Source organism: Acomys minous, assembly GCF_964271855.1.
Source record: "Acomys minous genome assembly, chromosome: 5".
Classification (NCBI taxonomy): Eukaryota; Metazoa; Chordata; class Mammalia; order Rodentia; family Muridae; genus Acomys; species Acomys minous.
The window spans coordinates 42,928,649-42,951,108 of record NC_140494.1 but is presented as its reverse complement, the minus strand read 5'-3'; the positions used below and the strand labels follow the sequence as shown (position 1 = coordinate 42,951,108).

The following is a 22,460-nucleotide window of genomic DNA, read 5'->3' as shown; positions in this document are numbered from 1 at the left end:
CTGGTACAGATGCAAACATACAAGGGTCTTTCATTTTCAGCTTAAGCTGGGCCCACACTATCACCTGGGCCCACATTATCACCTGGGCCCACACTATCACCTAGGCCCACACTATCATGTGGCCCACACTATCACCAGCGTCATGTATGATCATGTATGATCCCTGAGTACAAGATTGAACTTTTGTCGATTATAGTAAGAAAGAAAGCAGGTAAGCGGTTTTGTAGCTTGGCAAGCATCCTATTGATTGTCCTTTGAGCTAACTGGTATCTGTCGGGTACAAGTTTGGTATCAGACCATGAAAAATTAGCTTCTAAGGAATAACTTTTGGGAGATCTGGGGGGAATGTCTGGAATTTTAGTACTTTCTTGTTTTCCAGCTAATTGGTTATTTTATATCTCTGCGCCAAGTGTATCATCTATGGGTTTTTCTAGATCTGGAGTTCAGGAGTAGGTCACCCAAATACAGATATGGGAATGTTAAGCAAAATGGAGTTACTTTGGTCTGTCAAATGCATGTTGTTGAAGGATACAGGGTGATATCAAACATGGTTCTGTGACTCCTGAATTTCTCTTTAAAAGTTAATTAATTTGTTTATTCGCTTTACATCCTGGTCGTAGTCCCCATTCTCCTCTCCTCCTTCTCCCATCCTCCCTCCCTCTTCCCTCCTCCTCCCTCCTCTATTCCTCAGAAAAGGGGAGCCCCACCCCTACCCACCCACTGCAGCTCGTCAAGTCATATTAAGATTGAATGCGTCCTCTTCCCCCGTGGCCTGGCAAGGCAGTCCTGCCAGGCAGAAGTGATCAAAGTAGGCATCAGAGTCCATGTCAGAGACAGCCCTGTTTCCCTTACTAGAGGGTCTACATGAAACCTGAGCTGCCCATAGGCTACATCTGTGCGAGGGGTCTAGTTCCAGTTGGTACATGGTCCTCGGTTGGTGCTTTGGCCTCTGCAAGCCTCTGGGCCCAGGTTAGTTGGCTCTGTTGATCTTCTTGTGGAGCTCTTGTCGCCTCTAGTTCCTTTTGTCCTCCCCCACTTTTCCACAAGGCTCCCTGCGCTTCGCCCAATGTTTCGATGTGAGTCCCAGCATCAGTTTCAAGGTGCTGCTGGTTGAAGCCGCTCAGAGAACAGCTCTGCTAGGTTCCTGTTTGCAAGCAGAGCAAGAGCACCGTTAATAGTGTCAGGGGTTGCCTCTCTTCCATGGGATGGGTCATGGGTTGGGCCAGCCACTGGTTGGACATTCCCCCAATCTCTGCTCTATTTGCTCTGTCTTTATCTCTGTACATCTTGTAGGCTGGGTAAATTTTGGGTTGAATTTTTTGTCGGTGGGTGTTCTGTTCTCCTCCCTCCGCTAGGAGTCTTGCCCTCTTCAGTCTCCAAGGCCCAAGCTAGGGTCCCCTCATATCCTCCCAGAAGCCTATCCTGACTTAGGCCTCCAGTTTCTCACTGAGATGCCCTTGCCCATAGTTTTTCATTTCTCTGCAGCCCTTCTGTCCTCCTGCCCTTCACTCTCTACAGGTCTGAGCTACCTGAACACACCCAATCTCACCTGCATTTCTTTACCAATGTATCAAATGTACATGATCTCTGATAATTTTCTAGATGCTGAAGATACAATGAGGAGTATTATAGGTAAGATGCATGGACCATTTCATTCTAGAGTTGGGAACAGATGGCAACCAAATAATAGAACACGTCTACTTGGACTTATATGTTGATATTCATGATGCTGTGGGACACACAAGTGGGGGAAGTGCAGTGCAGTTAGTTATTTATCTGTATTTGTATGTGTGTTCAGGTGTACATGTGTGAGGGGTTGTATGTGCACCTATGTGGACTATATGTGGAGGTTAGAAGACAACCATTGCTCTTGCTCCTCCGTGGGCATCCACCTTGCATGTTGAAACAGGGTGTCTCACAGATCTGTAGCTCACCAAATAAGAAAGAGTGGCTATCCAGGAATCTCCAGGCACCTGCCTGTCCCTTCCTCTTCAGTACTGAGAATACAAGCACACTCAGGTCCTCATGCATGCATGACAAGCATTGAAGCATTGGTTCTTCCTCCACAGCTCGTTAGTTAGTTGTTGACTCTAGTTTAGGATCAAGTTTTTTCTTCTAACTGAGAAATTCATTAGAAAATTTTACAGTGGGAGGAAGCTTGAAAACCGTAATAAAATAGGCACACATTTACAAGCTGTTTCATCTCCTCTTTCTGTTTTTGTCAGCATAGCTATTTTTGTGATATCTAATGCATTTATCATTTCCTGCCATCTAAAAGAAATTAGGGTCATATGATGAGGGATAAAGTGCAAGTATGTGGGTCTTACTCTGTATTATTCTAATTATCTCACCTATGGATTTTTAGCTCCTGGATGGTATCATAAAACATAAAAATCTTCACATGACAAAGAGTTCTCATTAATAGACATAGGATGTCTGGGAAGCTCTGGTTTGCCATAGGGGCTTGTTGGGAGGTTATTAATTGGCTTATGAATTTAAATTCATTGAAAAGCAGAGCTATATTTAGCCTAGTACATTAAACAGCATGCTTTTATTTCAGGGGAATAGGAAATTCTCTTATCTATTATATAATTTCAAGAGAGATTTGTTTTATAATTGAATGAGTTGTGATATATTTACATGTATTTTTACTGAAACGAAAACATTTTCACATCTTTTCCTACTGCTTATTAAAGTTATAATAGAAGATTACAATTTGCAATTAATCTGAAGATTTCTAGAGGCCAGTATATATTTCCTTATATTTTAGTGCATCTTATAGTTATATATTAGTTATAAAAATAATTTTAACTGGTTTACTCTTTACATAGTATAAGAATACATTTTTGGGTAGGAGAGATCATTTCAATTTCTGTATACCTTCACTCCTAGTGCAATAGGCCTGTTTAACAATACTTATGACTGTGACAAATCTTTGACATGTTTGAAGTTAGGAATAATTGGTAGAGGCACCAGGATTGTAACATGATTTAAAATCATAGACCCTACAGTTGTAGCAATGACTCGAAGACTTTAGAATTCTGAGCTCGTAGAGTTGGAGAACCTCAAATTTCTTGTTCGTTTTTGGATGCTGAATTTTAGTTACTTGGTCTATACACTTATTTTATCTTAAGTGCAATTGGTATTTATTAATAGCAATGCAAAATAAGCTATGACAGAAAAACATAAATAACTATTGCTATAGTTTGTTTCCTATGAAGACCTACGATAAAGGCAAAGACCCGATCACTGAAGACAAACTAGGGATTTTGATGGTTTATTTCCAAGCCACTGTGGACCGCTATGGAAAGAAATGTATTGTCATTGTCAAGAGTCTGAGATTCTTCTTAAGACAGAGAAAGAACATAATCTTGGGGAGGCAGAGAGGGGAATCTGGAGGGAGTTGGGGGTTAGGAGAGAATATGATAAAAATAACAATATGATAAGAATAAAAAAGTATTCTCAAAGAATAAATAAAAAACGAGTTTGAGATCTTTTACACTTTATCCACTCCTTCAAAGATTTTTAAAAGGTTTAGTGTTTTTTGTTTGTTTGTTTGTTTGACACTGCTTTGGTTTTGAGGACCACAGTATGGCCTGTTCTCCTGCCACTGACCAGTGTAGAGTGAGGGAGACAGCAGGCTTTGGTCTTCATGTTGTTTTGGGGGATGAGGACTCACTGGGGTTGTATCTGCCCCACAGCAGGATATCTGGATCATATCGGGCTACTGGACCCGACTGGCATTGTAGCAGCCTGACACAAATGCAGGCTGTATAACTGTACAGCTCACACTATGGGCCTGAGAAGCTCATTAGACAATAGGCCTGTTTAACAATATCTATGACTGTGACAAAACTTTGACAGGATTTAAGTTAGGAGTCGTTGGTAGAGGCACCAGGAAATGAAAATAAATCTTCATAAACAAAGAGATAAGCATCATCTACTCAGGGTTTACATTGATTAGGGACTTTATTAAATGGTAAACAAAATCGGATTTTAAAGCTTATAAATATCATACAAAACAATTTAGGCACTTACTAGCTTGCCAGAATTGAGGGGGATATTTTGGCTTTTCATAAGCAACTCCTGCCTTTTGAAAAGGTCTAGTTTTGTTTGTTGTTTGTTTGCAGTAGTTGATCCTGTCTTCACAGATGTTTCTGTTGCTGTTCTTCTTGCTTAACAGAAAACAATTGAGAGCTATGTGGATAAACGCATGGGCACAACATATGGTCCTCCCGCAGGGAAGAAAATGGTGGTCTTCATTGATGATTTGAATATGCCAGTAATCAATGAATGGGGTGATCAGGTACATTGAGCCTACTGTATATTTTCATTTTGCATATTTATGATTCATTTATTATTCAATGAATACTTTTTAAAAAAAATTTCAGTTTCTGGGTTATAATAAACTCTGTTCTATAGAAAAACTTAAGGTATTAAGTCTAGGAACATGTCTGTCATCTGTCTGGTTGATCTCTCTCTCTCTCTCTCTCTCTCTCTCTCTCTCTCTCTCTCTCTCTCTCTGTGTGTGTGTGTGTGTGTGTGCAGATGCACTCTCCTATGACTGTAGTTGTGAGGCCTGAGGTTGTTACCAGGTGGCTTTCTCTACCATTCTCCACCTCTCAGGAGACAGGTCTCTCTGAGCCTGGGCCTCACCACTTTGCTAGACTATTTGGCCACTGAGCCCCCAAGGTTTGCTGGTCTCTACCACCAACCCCAGGTCTGCAGTGTACACAAGCACACCTGGCTTTTTTAGGGCTGCTGGGGTGTCTGGACTTGACCCACAAGCACTTGACCTACCAAGCCTTCCCTTTGTCTAAGAAATGGCATTTTAATTCTAAAAATTATTTTTCTTAGGTTACTAATGAGATCGTCCGACAGCTGATGGAACAAAATGGATTCTACAACCTAGAGAAGCCTGGAGAGTTTACTAGCATTGTGGACATTCAGTTCTTGGCAGCCATGATCCATCCTGGGGGTGGACGCAATGACATTCCACAGCGATTGAAGAGACAGTTCTCCATATTCAACTGTACCTTGCCTTCAGATGCTTCCATGGACAAGATCTTTGGTAAATGGTTATTAGCCGGCAAAGGAAAAGAGGGACACCCACTCTCAGCACGTATCTAGCCAGAGGGCAACACAGAGTGTGAGAGGCTCTTGAGTTCGCAGCCTTAACACTGTTTTATTTTGTTTCCTACAGTGATGAGTTATAGATATTCTAGAGATAGATGGTTTAATCCATATTTTCTGCATCATTATTATTGTTGTTGTTGTTGTTGTTATTATTATTATTATTATTATTTTCATTTAAGTGGCTGTTACCAGCTTCTGAAGTAATGAAGTTAAACATGGCATGCACATTCACATGGGCAGCTTATATACTCCTTCATTAGAATATGTGGCTGATACTCTAATTAACTGAAATCTCAAGTGTTTTGCCAAGTGAATAAGAGTCCCCCATATGACCATCAGGGTACTCAACAGAATACTAATCAGTAATCAGTTACTGATATATTAAATATGTGGTACTTCAGGGACAATTTATTTGAAGGGCTACTAGCTTAATATATAGCCAAGTATATTTACTTGAGTAATGGAAAAATATTTTTACTGATTTTGGAATTCGTCTTTGCAGAAAAAAAGGAGTGTGAAGTTATGAACAACTCTCTGTTAGGTATTAATTTACAATTTCTGAAACCACAACTGACACAAAACTCATTAAGATTACCCTAATTAATTTCTGGCAGAATAAAATGTCATCTTATCACCCCAGGCTGGGAGAGTATGACGGCACTCTGCCTTCAGTCACAGCAGTGGGGAAGGTTTAGAGACCAAATGACATTTGAATTATCTAAATTTGGGCAAAGTAAAGTAGATGAGAAGGAATGACTACTATCACTTTTAATTATTCTTTGGTGCCTGGAAAATGTTTTGCATAAGAGAAATTATTTTACAATGCATGGGAAGTCAACAACAGAAGAGGGAACTATTGAGGTCTAAGGGAAATATTTTATCACTTCATGTCAATTTTATATACTTATCACTTTTACTCATTTAATAATATTAAGTGTGTATTTAAAAATTTCAGTAGTGTTTGTTTTCTTTACTACTACTACTATTTAACTCTATTAGAGATAGAAGCTAGAACTTTGCACACATTAGGCAATTGCTCTACACTGAGCAGCTTATCCCCAGCCCCTGGCCTGCATTTTTACATCAACACTCTGATACTTTGAATGCTGATTTACTTAAATCTATAACTAATTTCAAGTATTTGAAAAAGTAACAGGCTATTAATTATGTGATTGCCTTTAATAAGTGACCATCTTTTAAAATATATCTGTATATTTGTGCAAATTCTCCATGGTCACATTTCTCCTGTGACCTGAGTCAGGCTTAGTGAGAATGCAACGATCCCCCCCACCTTGCCAGGTGTGATTGGTCCAGGCTACTACTGTGCCCAGCGGGGCTTCTCCGAGGAAGTGCAAGCCACAGTGATGAAGCTGGTAGGCCTGACACGCCGCCTGTGGCAGATGACCAAGATGAAGATGCTCCCAACTCCTGCAAAATTTCACTATGTATTTAACCTTCGAGACCTTTCCAGGATCTGGCAGGGCATGTTGAACATCACTCCAGAGGTCATCAAAGACACAGATGTAAGTGTAAGACATAAAATCAACTCATGTCGCTATTTTCTTATCCTAATTTTTGTTAATTTGTTTTTCTATGTGAAGTCTGAAAAAAATTGGATCTTTTTGCATAGAATTCATTTCTCTATCTGTGCCTGGCTAGCATCAATAAGAGAAAAACTAAATATCATATTAGAAAACTTGAATTACAATTTTAATTAATTTATATTTAAGGAAGTAGTTTACACAATCATTATCTAAGGAGTACATGTCAGTTTCTTTTCCCATTCTTGTGATAAAATATCCTGATGAAAGCAATTTATATGAGAAAAGATTTATTTTGGCTCTTACTCAGAAGGCATAGATTATCTTAGTTGGCAGGTCATTGTGGCATATGAGGCAGCCTCTTGCATAGCATCCATAGTCAGGACTCAGCTTCCTCATTTTTCCTCAGCACAGGATCTCTGGCCATGGATAGGTGCTACCTGCAATTAAGGTAGGCCTCCCCGTCTCAACTAACCAAATCTAGATAATTCAGCAGAGGCATGGGCTTGTGTTCTAGGTGACCCAGGGCCTGCCAAGTTGGCAGTTGATATTAATCACAGGCTACAATGGAAGGGACCATTAGTTTTTGTTATTTTCATAACATGCCATTTTCATCATAAGTAATGGGCACAATTATGACTGGCTGCATTCTGTAATAATCTGCATACTTTGAACTCCATTGTTAAACTTTAAAAAAATGAAATTACGTTTATAAATAAGCAGATAGAATGAAAAGAAACCATTTTGTTGTTAATCACTGATGATTTTTTCCTTGTAGCTAGGCGAAGTAAAAGAATTATTTATTCTGCTACAATTGAAAAGAGGCAGCAGAGTAGACAATTCATTTAATACATAAAACAAAATAAGCACTGTGGATGCACGTGAATATGACAGCTCCCACGTTGTTAGAATCCCTTCAAACCAGAGCAGGTTAAAATCTTGTATATCTTTTACCTTCTAAGCCTGACTGCGTGCTCAGGTGGCCTCTTTCCTGGCCGTTCTGGAGCTGGGGATGTCTTTCGACAAGTGGCTTCAGGACTATTGGCTACAAAACCACTCAGCGGGTGGAAATAGTAGCAAAATACCCACTGAGGATGGTATGTATTAACTCTCGAATCCCTTTGTCTTGTTCCAGATTCTCTCTGATACGCAGCCAAGCTAGCTAACTTTTGCAAACTAGACAAATTTTGGGAAGGCTCATAATCCATATGACAAAACTGACATTTAGTTTAGCAGTAGTGAATATTTCAAATTGATTTTTTAAAAAAGTAGCCGGGTGTGGTGGCTCATGTCTTTAATCCCAGCACTCAGGAGGGAGAGGCAGGTGTGAGTTCAAGGCCAGCCTGGTTTATAGAGCGAATCCAGGGCAACCTAGGCTAACATAGAGAGATCCTGTCTTGAAAAACCAAAAAAAAAAAAAAAAGGATTATTATTGTGTATGTGCGCACGCACACGTACATGTCATGGCACCCATGTGGCGGTCAGAAGACAACTTTGTGGAGTAAGTTCTCTCCAGTTTGATGTGGGTTCCAGGGATCAAACTGAAGTCATCAAGCGTGCATGGCAGACAGCCTTACTTTCTGAGCCGTCTGGCCTGCTCTCAAGTGGCGTTTTCCCTCTAGGTGTTATTAGTAAACTGATGGAGTTATGGACTGTGATTCTCACCCGCTCTTCCTCAGTTCTCATTCTGGTCACTCCCTTCTGGTCAGTGCAAACAATTTTAGCAATCGATGCTATAGTAAACATTTCCTTAACAGAAACTTTTATACTCTGGAAACTAAATAGCTTTTTGCCATCAGAAACGGAACCTGACTTGAAAGGTAAGGAATGCCTGTTAGTATTTTAAACCAAGAAATAAATAATGAAGCCAGTGAATAATGCAACTCGTCACATACTATTTTTCTTAGAATGGAATAGGACTGTTGTCTAATCAACTTTCCCCAGCTACCAGTGAATTTTGGCGCATGATTTTTTTTTTTCATTCAGATACACCAGATTTATTTTTGAAACATTTTTCTTATTTATTCTAATTAAATATCTTTTCTGTAAATCTCTATTGCATACACATAAGAGTTGCTGATATACTGTACATTGCACTATAAATGGCCCATGAAAGGAAACACTGTAATCAGCTTAATAACAAATGGACACCTTCTCACACACCATCAGTTAGTTTGTTGATTGAGCTGGTAAATTTTTTTTTTAATCTGGGGGATATTTTCTTCTTAATTAAGACCACAAAAGAATAAATTCTATTTCCCTTTCTTATGCTCGAATAAGATAAATTCAAATTGAAATGTGGGCATATTATGTATTTAAAGTTTGTATCTGAAAGCCAGACAGTTGAGGCTCTACGGTGTCTCAGCCTAAAATCTCAATGAGGGCACAGGAAGAATTAATGACGCGTTTCACTGTGCCTCCCACAGGACCTGCTCAGGCTATGGAAACATGAGTGTAAACGCGTGATAGCTGACCGCTTCAGCACGCCCAGGGACGTGACCTGGTTTGATAAGACTTTAGTCAGTTTGGTAGAGGAGGAGTTTGGTGAAGAGAAAACACCGGTGGTGGATTGTGGTGTTGATGCTTACTTTGTGGATTTCTTGAGGGATGCACCAGAAGCCACAGGTAAGCTACTGAGCAGGAGTTTGAAGTTTTCTAAAAAGTGCCATCTAAGGAGACGTCAAGTGATAGGACGTTTGTGAGTTGACCGAGCCTCAAGTTCCTGTGCAGAAAATATGCCCGGGACAAGTAGGTCCTCAGTAGGGACAGGAGGAGTGAGTCAGTGCAAAACCACGGAGTTCAAAGGCGAAGGACCTTTATGTGGCCAGGAAGGAAGACCATGCCCAAGACCTGTGGTCTGTTAGAGGCAGAGGGAAGGGGTTGAGTATCGACGACCGCATCTCTTGGAGCTCACCGTCTTCATCCTTGTAGACAGAAATGTGAATATCACATCATGGGCACTGTGAAAAACTGAAGTGTTATCTGTGGAATGTGTGGGAAGCCGCAGGCCATCGTCACTGTCAAATAAAAGGCAGCAAAAATGGCAGTAATTATTCTTATTCAGGTATCTGAATTCTGTGAGAAACCCTAGGCATATAACTTAGAAGAAACCAGTGATAAGCAGGCTGCATTTTGTGATTGGTTCCGCGAAAAAGTGGAGATATGTTAATTTTACTTATGAAAAGAGACAGTGCCCTGACTTTCACATCAGAGCTGACTGGTTTTAAAATGAATATTATTCTTCATTAAAAGACCCCCCTCTAAAACTGAGAACTGATTGTTGGTCAGTTTTCATTTCTAAAAAGGCTGTTGGCACTGGGGATGCTGCTCAGTTGATACACACTGTGTTTCCCCACAACACGTAAAGCTTTAGACTTCATAAGCTTCATAAATAGGGAGCATAGGCACAGGCCTGTTGTCCCAGCAGTTAGGAGACAGAGGCAGGAGGAACCAAGGTCATCGGTGACCTATAGGGCACTCTGAGCTAATGTAGTTATGTTTTCTAAATGGTTGGGAATGGCCACAGCACCTCTCATTGGTGGTGGTAAAATTTGTCTGAGTGACGACTGCAGAAGGACATCACAGCTTCCTCTGCAGCTGGAAAGATTTCTTGTAAATCAGGCCAAGTATCTACAAAAGTATGGCAAGGCCATTTAAAAGTCGATGGCTAAGATTTATCCTTTTCATTATACTCATTTGTATCTCACATCCTCTAATAAAGAAGGATGACTGAAGGAGCAAAGTGCAACTGCTCCATCTGGGGTGTGGGCAATGGCCCCAGGGAAACATCTGATAGCCTGTGACTTCAAAATACTTTATTTCTTGAAGCTCGAGTCGAACATTTCTGAGAGGGTTTCTTCATCATGTTCCTCCCAAAAAGTCATACAATTCTTTACCTCTCTTAAGATTTTGATGTTAAATACCCACTTGTTTTGATTTCCATTTTACCTAATAGACTCATGTCTGTAGTATGATCTTTAAGACATAGTATTTAATTGTCAATTCTCATTAAAAAAAAAAACACTCATCATTCGAATCTGGTTCTTTATAGCCATGAAAGAGCTATCTGCCTATGATTATTAAAATCCTAATACTTCTACTATTACCTGCTTTCTGTTTTCTTAAAAATTTACAATATGGTATTTTGATGAAAATGCTACTTAATATTACATTGTAGCACTTTCTAGGATGCTAATTTAGGCAGAAGTAGTCAAGTTAAGTGATTTGAAGAAACTTATTGCTTTTTGCCAAGGTGAAACATCTGAGGAGGCTGATGCCGAAATGCCAAAGCTTTATGAGCCCATCCAATCCCTTAATCAGCTGAGAGAGCGCTTGAGTATGTTCCTGCAGCTCTATAATGAGAGCATCCGAGGCACTGGCATGGACATGGTGTTCTTCACAGATGCAATGGTCCACATAGTCAAGGTACAGTAACCACCTCACCAAGGAGTTTGTCAGAGATGACGGACACTTGGCTTCACCCAGAATATTAGCCCCCCTTTTCATTTTCTCTGCCTATGGGAGCACTCAGTTTAAAAGTAAACTCACTGTCGCATTCCAATTGACTTTCTAAGCTGAATGCAACATGTCACACATTATAGGCTTAAAATAAGAGCATGTATATTTGCAATGTGCGATGTGAGAATTTTATTCAGTGTTGATGTTCAGCTTCTAGCTCAGTGTTTTTGCTACCCAGAAGGAATGTGGTTTATTTGAATTTAAAGAATAAATTCTGTTTATTTCTACATTGTGTAAAGAGTAGTACTTCAAAGTAGTGCCCAAGCCTAAAGGACATCAAGTGAGATAAGTGGGGCAAATTACCACAGTGTTCCACTCACATCAGGTACTCAGTTTGGTCATTCACAGAGGTGAAAGTAGAATGGAAAACATTGGGGCTGGAAGGAGAAGGAAATGGGGTCTCTCTGTCTCTCTGTCTCTGTCTCTGTCTCTGTCTCTCTGTCTCTCTGTCTCTGTCTCTCTCTCTCTCTCTCTCTCTCTCTCTCTCTCTCTGTCTCTGTCTCTCTCTCTCTCTGTCTCTCTCTCTCTCTGTCTCTCTCTCTCTCTCTCTCTCTCTCTCTGTCTCTCTCTCTCTCTCTCTCTCACACACACACACACACACACACACTAAAACAAGGCATAGAATATATGTCATTGTAGAAGCTGCAGTGTGTCACAGAATGCTCCACAGTATGTTCACATATCTTCACTTGCAAAGGTTTATTGCCATAAGTCATTGGTCTGGTTCGAAGTCTGTGGCTTCTGTTGTACCATCATACTGGGTCCTCATTGGTTATCCTGCTGTTGCCCTGTGTCATGGAGACCCTACAGCTTTGGATCAGCAGGACTGACCCTTTAACACTTCACAGATGATGTAGATTTTAGGGTGGCCCAACTCAAAGCCCTGGATCTGGGCATAGGTGGTAGCCTGCTGGCTTTCCCTGCATTCTCACCACCAGGGTGAGGTCTCTGTCACTGCTCCTGCTAGGCTATACAAGGCCACCATCAGCAGGAAGTAGGGTTGGTTCTCCTGCTTTCATGCCCCCAGGGTGTTGTGGTCTCCAGAGCCAACTCTGCTGTGTTGCTGAATTGAGGCACCAGGCCCACTCTCCCAAGTGCTGTAGCCTGCAGGAAAGGGCTAGGCCAGCTCTCCATCTCTCCATCTCTCACACCCTTGGAGGTGGCTCACTAGAGCCTTCACCATTAAGGTCAGCTCTACTATGTTGCTCTGGAGAGGTGCAGGTCCACTCTTCAGAGTGCTTCAGCTGGTGAGGGGACGGGCCAGCTCACCCTCTCTCAGGACCTTGAGCCAGCTCTCCTGACTGCCTCAGGTGGAAAGGAGCAAGTGGTTGGAGGGCATCACCCTTGCACCCAAGCCACCTCACAGCAGATGAGTGGGCCTGTTGTTCCTTGTAGTGTTGGGGGCTTGTCATATTTCAACAGCAATAGACATCCCAAAGTGATATATGTATCTTTGTGCGTGTGTGTGTGTGTGTGTGTGTGTGTGTGTGTGTGTGTGTGTAAGTTTAAACTATATTGCCACTGGCTTATCAAGACCTAGGCCCTGATATTGCACTCAACCCATGGGGAACAGTTTTCTTAGTGTATAACTTAGAAAAATGGACTGTTTATGGTTAAACATACCTGACTCTAGAATGCCTCATCAGTATGAATTCCAAACTATTGATCCGGGTATTTATTTCTATGGACAATGGGTTGCATAAAGGCAAACCTCCTCTGAGTCGCTGGGAGGTGATCAAATACACAAGATTCTGACAAATTATCTGGAATTTAAACAAGTGTCCCCAGCACTGTGCAGCCTCTTCTACTTCTATTCCCTTGTTACAGCCCTGGTGGGGCCACCTCATGCCTTTTGCTCACTCGGATAATTTGTATCTCAGCTGCTGCCCAGCATCTTTCCTCTGTCTCTCATTCTCCCCCTCCTTCCCTTCTTCCCTCCCTTCCTCCCTCCTTCTCTCCCTCCTTCCCTTCCTTCTATGGTGTTTGTTTTCTTTTTGGAAAGTCTTTGCTATGTAGCTCAGTTACCACAGTTCTCAACTATGTATCAAAGACTGGTCTCAACCCTTCTATTCTCTTGCTAGAATTATGGGCATGTGCCTCCACATCCAGCCAGCATGCCATCTTCTTTGTGAACTTCAAGACACATTCTAAGACATAGATTAAACTCCAGTCGCATGCCTGACCTCAGCTCTCCGAGGCATTGCCGTTTCCGTGGTGTTGCTTTCTCTCTCAGACACGCACACACTTCCCACCAGCAGGTCCCTCATCCCTTGTGGGAACATGAGTGTTGCAGGTCATGATGGGCATCACTAGTGTTTTACAGATTTGCTGATGAAATCAAAACATGAAGATCTTTACCTCAGTCTACACCTTGGGCAAAGTAGCCCCATATAAGGGCTTCACTTTAGTGCTCTTTTTCCTATCATCCTCAAATTTAATGAGAATAAGCTTACATTTTAATTTCACTTTAACACCTTCTATTTGCTTGTTCGCATATTTGTTCACCTTTCTAATGTGATGATTTATTACAGAAAATGGGAATGGAAATTCCAATTTAATACCTTAGTCAAATTCCAGGTAAAGATACAATGACAATTTCTTAAAACCAAATACAGAAACTTACATAATCCTCTAATATATTCATACACATCAAACACAGGACAGGATCAGTACTATGAAGTGGCAACCAGGCGACCACAGAAGGTTCTAGTGTGGTTCTGGTTGCTCTTCATCTGTCTTGTTTAACCATTTTTAATTTACACCAAGAAGTTGCAGAGCATGCTCTCTGCCCACAGCACCTCGATAGAGTAACAGTCTGGCTGAGAGCAGGAAGCTGGGGAAACCAAAGCACACACCTGCCCTCAGCTCTAGGTCTATACTGAGGCAGGTAGTGTAGGCCCCTTTCCCACATGTTCAAAATTTGGGAGATTAGCTGTAAACCCAGTGGTATTCCAGGCTGGAGTGGAACACAATGAGTTAAAAGGGACATTTTGAGGATGGAAGCTTAAGAAGACCTTGTCCACAAATTTCGGGAATTCCTTGTTTTTAATAGCTGAGTAGATTGAACTAGAAATGATCATAATGAGTGAGTTAACCCAGAAGCAGAAAGAGTTAAATGGTATATACTCATTTATATCTGGACTCTAGCCCAAGTGGCATGTTCCATGAAAGTCTTCACTTACTAGGAAAGTGGGACAGAGCAGAGGACAACCTATTGGGACTTTAGTTGAGAGAAGCAATGGAGAATGGGGAAATAGAAGGATCCAGAGGGTCCTAGAAACCTACAAGAACATTATGATGGGCGGATCTGGGCCCAGGGGTCCTGCTTAAACCATGGCACCAGCCAAGGACAATACATGCAGAAAACTTCAACTCCCTACTCAGATCTAGCCAATGCACAGGACATTCCCCACAGTTGAGTAGAGAGTCGGGTCTGACTTTTACACAAACTCTGGTGCCCCATATTTGACCATGTCCCCTGGGTGGGGAGGCCTGGTGGCATTCAGAGGAAGGATAGCAGGTATCAAGAAGAGACTTGATACCCTATGAGCATATACAGGAGGAGGAGGTCCTCCTCAGTCACAGTCTTAGGGGAGGGGAGTAAGGGAAAAATGGGAGGGAAGGAGGAATGGGAGGATACAAAGGATGGGATAACAATTGAGATGTAATATGAAAAAATTAATAAAATATATTTTTAAAAAAGAAGACCTTGTCAGGATGGAATGCTTCAGGAATCTAGCCAGAGTCATCAGGATCTATCTTCAGCCCTCATTTCTCGCTGTCATTGGACTCAGAAAAAAGCAAATTTTATAGCAATACTCTGGGTAAAATGTGAATTTTAGGAGGGAAAGGGTTAGTACATAAGGTAAAAAGATCACCTAGAGTTCTATCTTGGATCCTCTCTAGAATGACCTAGAAGCCTGATGGGAGTATTTCATTCGATATAACAAAAGCTGAAGTAATGAACTACTATGAGGAAGGGGACTGGGGTTAATCTGCGTCTACTGAGCAAGGCAGAGTGGACTCCTAACCCTTCTTTTATAACTTCTTGGTAAAAACCAAGGTATTACCTCCTTGCCAAATGGTAAAAGGGTGTCCATGCACGTTTTTCCTTCCATCATTGTTATTCTTCATGGCTATTCTTGAGTAGTTCTCTTCCCCGTGATTTAAGCTATCTGATTCCTTATCTGAAAGATATTGTCGTCAGCGGTCTGCTCTGAGTTCTGAGGACAGGCATTGTCCCAGCATTTCTGCCGTCTTTCCAAGCATGCTGCCCTTAGCTTACACATGCTAAAAGGACACCACAAAGTCCCCTTTAGTTTTCTTCTTGTAAACAGAGCCAGCCACAATCTGGAATGTGTTGGCACCTTATGGGTGGGAAACTCTCTAGTTGCCACTGGGTAGTGCAACCCAAGTGCTGTCACCCTTCGGTAGTGCTCCCTTCTCTTAAGCAGTAGGGCTTTCTCTTCTGACCCTGAGACACATTTGTGTTCCAAATGATTATTTTACCTTTAAAATTTTTATTTACTATTTTAAAATATGGTGTTTTGTTAAAATAAAAGTACATGATTTTTCCCCTTTTTATTTCTCCAGGTCCTCTCCTCTTCTCTCTCTAATGTACCTCTACTTTTAAATTGATAACCTCTTTTTCATTATTATTACACATATACAGATGTGTATATATATATAGTATATATATATATATATACATATATATTATATAAACAATGCAACCTGTTGAACCCATTTTGTGTCTGAGTTTGTGTGGCTTCAGAGCTCCCCACTTTGTATCAGATAACCAATAAGGAGCTTAATCCCAGAGAGAGGCCAATTCTCTCTCTCTCTCATCAGTTATTACTTGTGTTTTTCTTTATTTTATGTCAAGTGCATGATATAATGGTAAATTTCCATGTTGCAAGATGTGAGTCTTTTCTGCTTTATGTTGTAGATCTCGAGAGTTCTTCGCACTCCTCGGGGAAACGCCCTCCTGGTTGGTGTGGGCGGATCAGGAAAACAGAGTCTGACAAGGTTAGCTTCGTTCATTGCTGGCTATACCTCTTTCCAGATCACTCTGACAAGGTAAGAGCTTTTATGTTACCATCAAATGGATCTTGAGGAAAGGTTCTCAGAGGTCACCAGCAGTTAAGAATGCATTTTCTTATTAATGTTAAGAATCACAGTAGTTTTCCTTCTTGAATACTGACATGTCTTTCCCTGTTAGCTTTTGTTATGGACCAGGATATTTTCCATTAGTAACTTTTAAAAAAAACATTTAAGCCTCTTACTATAGAGCATTGTCACTTCTTTGTTTTTAGGTTTTATATAGTATTAGCATTAAATGTATCCTTCGTACATTTTAGAAGACATTTATATATCATAAGTGTGAATTCAGATTTCAGCAATGTTAGTATAATGAAAACTAGATGAAAAAGTATATATGCAAACACTTTAAAGTATTTGGTGAATATTGAGTAGATACTCAACACTGACTGGGGAAACAAGATTGTGTTAGCTTCTTGTTACTATGGAAAAGTAACTGATCATCAACTTAAGGAGGAAAGATTTATTTTGTCCCATAGTTTTAAACAATGTCTGGTTAGCTCTGTTGCTCTGTAGATTTGCAGTGTGGAAAAATCATGATGGGCAGTGTGTGAGTGTGTGGTAGAGCAAGACTGCCAACCTCATGGAAACAGAGAGGTAAGAGGAGCAACACACACACACACACACACACACACAGACACAGACACACATGTGCACACACACACACACAGACAGACAGACAGACACATACATACACACACACACACACACACACACAGACAGACAGACAGACACATACATACACACACACACACACACACACACACAAACACAGAGAGACAGAGAGAGGGATAGAGAGACAGGCGCACCCATGGGGTGGGTGGGAGAAGAGAGATGGAGACATGGAGGGAGAGAAAAGGGATACATATATATGAAAGAACATCTTAATAACCCCCCCCCAAAACAGCCCCCTGAGCTGCCTCTTTTTAAGGCTCTGTCACTTCCCAATGACATCACAGGTTGGTAACCAAACTGCTAACACATGGGTCTTTGGGAGACAGTCCTTAACCAATAAATAGCGTAGATAACTCTAGCCAGTGTCATCATGGTGTTAGCGCCATTTAAAGGAGACAGATGATGAGCATTTCACTGAATAAAATATGGCTGGTAGGTGCTGTGGTATCTAATAGGCAAACAAAGGCAGACACATGAGAGAAGGCTTTCTGGAATAAATGAAGTTAAAATGAAACCTGCCATCTGAGTAGGAATTCTTGGAGAAGAACCTTTGAGTTTTGAGGCAAAAATATTGGCCTTGTGAAATTAACAGTATGACAAGTTGCTTTTGTTCCTTGGAAGAATCAAATGTGGCCGAGTTCGGAATGCCAGATGGCATGTGGGAATTCGTTAATCATGGAGGCATTTAAACGGATAATAATGAACTGATATATCACCATAAAGTGATAGGAAAGCACTGATGGCTCACCAATAAACGTGTGTGTGTGTGTGTGTGTGTGTGTGTGTGTGTGTGTGTGTTAAGTAGAAAGCTGAGTTAGCAAGTGAACATGAAATAGAGGTGACTCACACAAGTCAAAGTTTCATAAAGCCAGTTAAAAAAAGTTTAGCTGAGATGACCTCATTAGTCCTTAATTCAGACAAACGGGGATAGAAAGGCTTCCTTACCTGGCATCTGTGGGAAGCATGCCACCGATCCGTCTCATTGAGGGAGACCCAAATGCACCTGCTGTCTTGGAGGCTGAAAGTTATTAAATCTTGGAGTTGGAAATCCTGTTATTCAACCTGAGGTTGTCATACTTGGTCTGAATTATGGGACTCTCTTTGGAGAATGAATCCAAAGATTACTGGCTAATACAAGGAGTAGGATGGCAGAGATAGCCCTTGCTACCATGTATATAGTAACAGTCTGTGTGTGGGTGACAAGCTAGCGAAACAGGTAACCTGCACAGGAAGGTGAGTGGACTCATTTTTTTTTGTCACCAACATTTGTATAAAAACTTATTATTTTCAAATCGCTTTTACATATCTGAGCTAATTGGACTTTCTAAAGAAGTTTGTTAGGAGGTCAGGTAGCGGTAGTCCATCTTGCAGCTGCAGTTCAGAGAGCCTGCAAATTGCCTGACATTAGACAGGGCAGGGAATTGATGGCCCCGCAGGATTGGCAATCAATCCAGGTGTCCAGTCAAGTGTGACTCCTAGTGCAACCCAATGGCTCAGTAAACACCTACAACTCTCACGGTGACAAATTTGTTCCTCTGCACGTCACACTGAAAATGATCCATTGCCAATGAGAGGAAAGGCAAGGTCTTGCTCACCTTAGAGAGCATCTAATTACATAAGCCACAGATGGTTGGCCAAGGCTGGCCTGTGGAGCCTTCTGCCTGGGATGCACAGCCATTGGTCATACGGAGGGCAGTAATTTTCCTGTCCATTCAAGAAGCTGGATGAGATGAGCTTTGCATTCTCTCTCACTTGTTCATGTCCTCTACCTCTCGTGTGTGTGTGTGTGTGTGTGTGTGTGTGTGTGTGTGTGTGTGTGTGTGTGTATGTGTTGCAGACCAGAGGTCAATCCTCAATCTCAGGCATCTCTTCCTCAATACTTTCTATCTTACTTTTGAGACAGAGCTTCTTGCTGAACCAAAAGCTTATCAATTCAGCTAGGCTAGTTGGTCCCATCTCTTTGTCCTGAGCTGTAGGATTGGAGCTCTATTCCCACTGTGCCCATCTTTTATTTTTAAATAAGGGCTCTGGAGGATGGAGCTCAGGTCTTGCGGCTTTGAAGAAAGCAGGCACAGTATGCTATATGGACTAAGTAAGCAGCGTTCCTCTGTGCCTTTTGCTTCAGCCCCTGACTCCAGCTTTCTCACCGGCTGTTAGTCATGGCTTTTACCACAGCAATGGAAGCCACAACTAAGACAGCGACTGTATATTTAGTTTATGATATTAAAAGAGACAAACTTTATATGCTAAATATTTAGTATCTCTAAAAAAGGTCAAGTGGCTGCTTCTACTCGGAATTCTGATATGTTTTAAACACACACACACACACACACACACACATACACACACACACACACACAGAGAGAGAGAGAGAGAGAGAGAGAGAGAGAGAGAGAGAGAGAGAGAGAGAGAGAGAAAGGAGAGAGAAATTCAGTAAGTCTCCAAAAATGAAATGTTTTCCTTTATACTCTTGACAGTAATGGACTACTCTGTGTGGACACTGCTCTCTTATTCCTTGATTGTAGGATTACTTCTACCTGCAGATTGCTTTGGGGGAATGGAAGGAGATTGATGGCAGGGTGTATTTCAAAAGTTTGCTGCTAGTCTGATGCAGTGTACCGATTGTGCCGTAACCAACTCTTTTACGTGGAAACCAAAGATATAAGGATAACAGTGATTTTGGAAGATGAGAAGGGCACTGTGGGCCATGATTCAGCTTTTCTCTCCCATATCACAAAAAGTAGAATTGATTTATTTTTAGTTCTAGTTCAATCTATGAGGTGTCCTCTAATATGCTATTTGCTACTGGGTGTATAATAAATCTTCTCATTAGCATGTCCAATAAGTATTACCCCTGTCCATATGTATTTTCAAAATAGTATCTGCACACAGTCACATGACATATGTGCATGCAAATGATATTTGCTTGTGTTAAGTCATGTTTCAGGTTTAACTTCTCCATGAGGATGTTTTTGTGTACATTAATTACGGTTACCTATGAAGTATGAAGTTAACGAATCACTTGCCTTGCTGACATTCTCGTAGGCAGTATATATCCGTATGACAGAATAAAACCAGCATTGTTTGATGGCTAGGTAGCATAAGTCGCTCGCCTTTCTTCTATGGACACGCTTTAGTGACTGACACAATGGCCACGTTTCCTCAGATCCTACAACACATCAAATCTGATGGAAGACCTGAAGGTTTTGTATAGGACCGCGGGCCAGCAAGGCAGAGGAGTCACTTTCATTTTCACAGACAACGAGATCCGAGATGAGTCCTTCTTGGAATACATGAACAATGTTTTGTCATCAGGCGAGGTGGGAGCTCAGTTGTTTTCATGCCTTTGCCTCTCTGGATTCTTTCCAACACAGAATGCCCATTTTCACTCCCTTAGAAGTTTGAATTAATGTTATTAGGAACTTGACAATAAGGAATGACTTTTTTCTATTGCTTTGTTTTTTGGGGGGGGGATTCTTTTAAAGAAATTTCTATTGGATTTTTAAAGAATAAAACTCCCAATTAGATGTGAAGCTATGCATTTATGACAGTGATGTGAAAAACAAGTAAATGGGAGCAAGCTGTGAAATCTAGGCTTTGGTGTACCCATTGGCCCTCTTTCAGGGCTATAGTTTTGCAGTTACTCAGAGAACCATCCGTGTGCATTAAGATGTGGTACAGTTCATCATGAAAGTTTTAAATTCACTTTCAAAAGTCGAATGTAAGTAAGAGCACACATGGAGGAGAGGTCTTGGATTTTTTTTTCTGAGTATATATTTTGATGTGTTTCATATGTAGATACTGAATTTAGATGCTTGCATTTCTTTCTCAGGTATCCAATCTATTTGCTCGGGATGAAATTGATGAAATTAATAGTGACCTGATGTCAGCCATGAAGAAGGAGCACCCCAAGCGCCCTCCCACCAATGACAACCTGTATGAGTACTTCATGAGCAGGGTCCGAGGGAACCTTCATGTCGTGCTCTGCTTCTCGCCTGTCGGAGAGAAATTTCGCAATCGGGCTTTGAAGTTCCCTGCCCTCATTTCCGGATGCACGATTGACTGGTTCAGCCGGTGGCCTAAGGATGCTTTAGTTGCTGGTGAGTATGATGGAAATAATGCTGTCCTGTGCTCCTGCTCACAGAGGTTCCGTTTACTCTATTATTTATCACTTGTTCTTTTACTTTTCCTGCTACCAGCTGTCTGCACTGGGCTGAACAACTCTCTCTTCCCAGTGTGGGAGGACTTTTGCTACAAGATGCTGTTTTTGTTTGTTTTTTTTTTTTAACTTGAGAGCTGTTTTTTTTTCCTCCTAATGTATGGTTGCCAGAGAGTGAAGTCTTCCATTTCTCCACCTTTGATTAAATCTCCAGTGACCCGTTTTTTAATGATACTCAAAAGTTTTGTCTTAATCACGGTTTGTGATATGCACTTTGTTTGGTGTTTGTTGAGTTTTGCTTATTATTCCTACGTGGTGAAAGTGATAGCTAATTCATGCACAACAGGTATTTTATTACACAGAGATTAGGTTGCTATTTATTACAGTTTGGAAGTTTGGGTTTGGGAGGTGACTCAGTGGATATAAACCCTTGCTTTATAAGCATATGTGATAGAAGGAAAGTCCACATCTCCTCCTAGGGATCTTAGTCTCATTAATGAAAGAACTTAAGGGTGGACTGAAACAGAAGCTTAAAAGACAATATTGTTAGATATTAAAGGAAAACAAAAACCCAAGACAAGAAAGCTCTATACCTCAGCAGTTGCCCAGAGGAGGGGAATGCAGAAGCAAGGGTAAACGGCCAGGCTGACTAAGCTGGTGTGGAGGTGAGGCAAGTGATGCACAAGCAGCCACACCGCAGAGGGGAACTTTGGGGAAACAGTAAGGGAGCCAAAGATTCCGGGGGGAAGCCCAGGGTGTTAGAGAAAGTGTGCTTAGAAAAGAGATATGAAGAAGACAAGAAGTCACATTGTCTGGGTCATTTAGAAAAGCAGGCAGACTTATGGCGCTGCTTGGTTGTGGTCCAGTGAACTACTGTCTGTGTTAGGGCTAGGGATTCTGGGAAAGAAAAGTACACAATCTCATTAAAGAACTAAATAGTCCTCCCTTCCCTTGCCATGGTGTAAGGGGAATTGACTTTCTTATCTTACTTTGGCCAGCTGATTGGCCAGCCCCACCTGGAATGTTAGGTCTCCATTTAGGCCCTAGATTCCATTCTCTGGACCAGAAGGATTTTCTCTTGTTGGCTTTGGTGCTGCTCTCACACAAGGACCCGCAGGAGTCATTAGAATCCATGTAAAAACCTAGGTGCAGCTGTACATACTTCTGTTATCCCACCATTGTAAGTGTGTGTGTTGGGCTGAAGAGATGGAGGACCCACTGGGGCTTGCTGGGTACCACTGTAGCTCCAGGTTCAGTGAGAGAGCCTATCTCAAAGAAAGGAAGCAGATGATGATAAGGCAGGACCCCAGTGCTCTCTTCAGGCCTCTGCG

The 22,460-nt window shown here is 41.4% G+C and overlaps 1 protein-coding gene across 3 annotated transcripts in view; it reads left to right on the top strand.

Moving 5' to 3' along the window:
• Positions 1–22,460, top strand: part of DNAH5 (dynein axonemal heavy chain 5) — a 279,963-nt gene that overhangs the window by 183,019 nt on the left and 74,484 nt on the right. For all 3 annotated transcript variants that reach the window (XM_084781257.1, XM_084781256.1, XM_084781258.1), the window contains 8 exons: positions 4,184–4,306; positions 4,858–5,071; positions 6,436–6,659; positions 9,104–9,302; positions 10,930–11,102; positions 16,144–16,274; positions 20,137–20,290; positions 20,803–21,070. In XM_084781257.1, the coding sequence (XP_084637383.1) occupies positions 4,184–4,306; positions 4,858–5,071; positions 6,436–6,659; positions 9,104–9,302; positions 10,930–11,102; positions 16,144–16,274; positions 20,137–20,290; positions 20,803–21,070 (1,486 nt within the window). The remainder of the gene's footprint in view (positions 1–4,183; positions 4,307–4,857; positions 5,072–6,435; positions 6,660–9,103; positions 9,303–10,929; positions 11,103–16,143; positions 16,275–20,136; positions 20,291–20,802; positions 21,071–22,460) is intronic.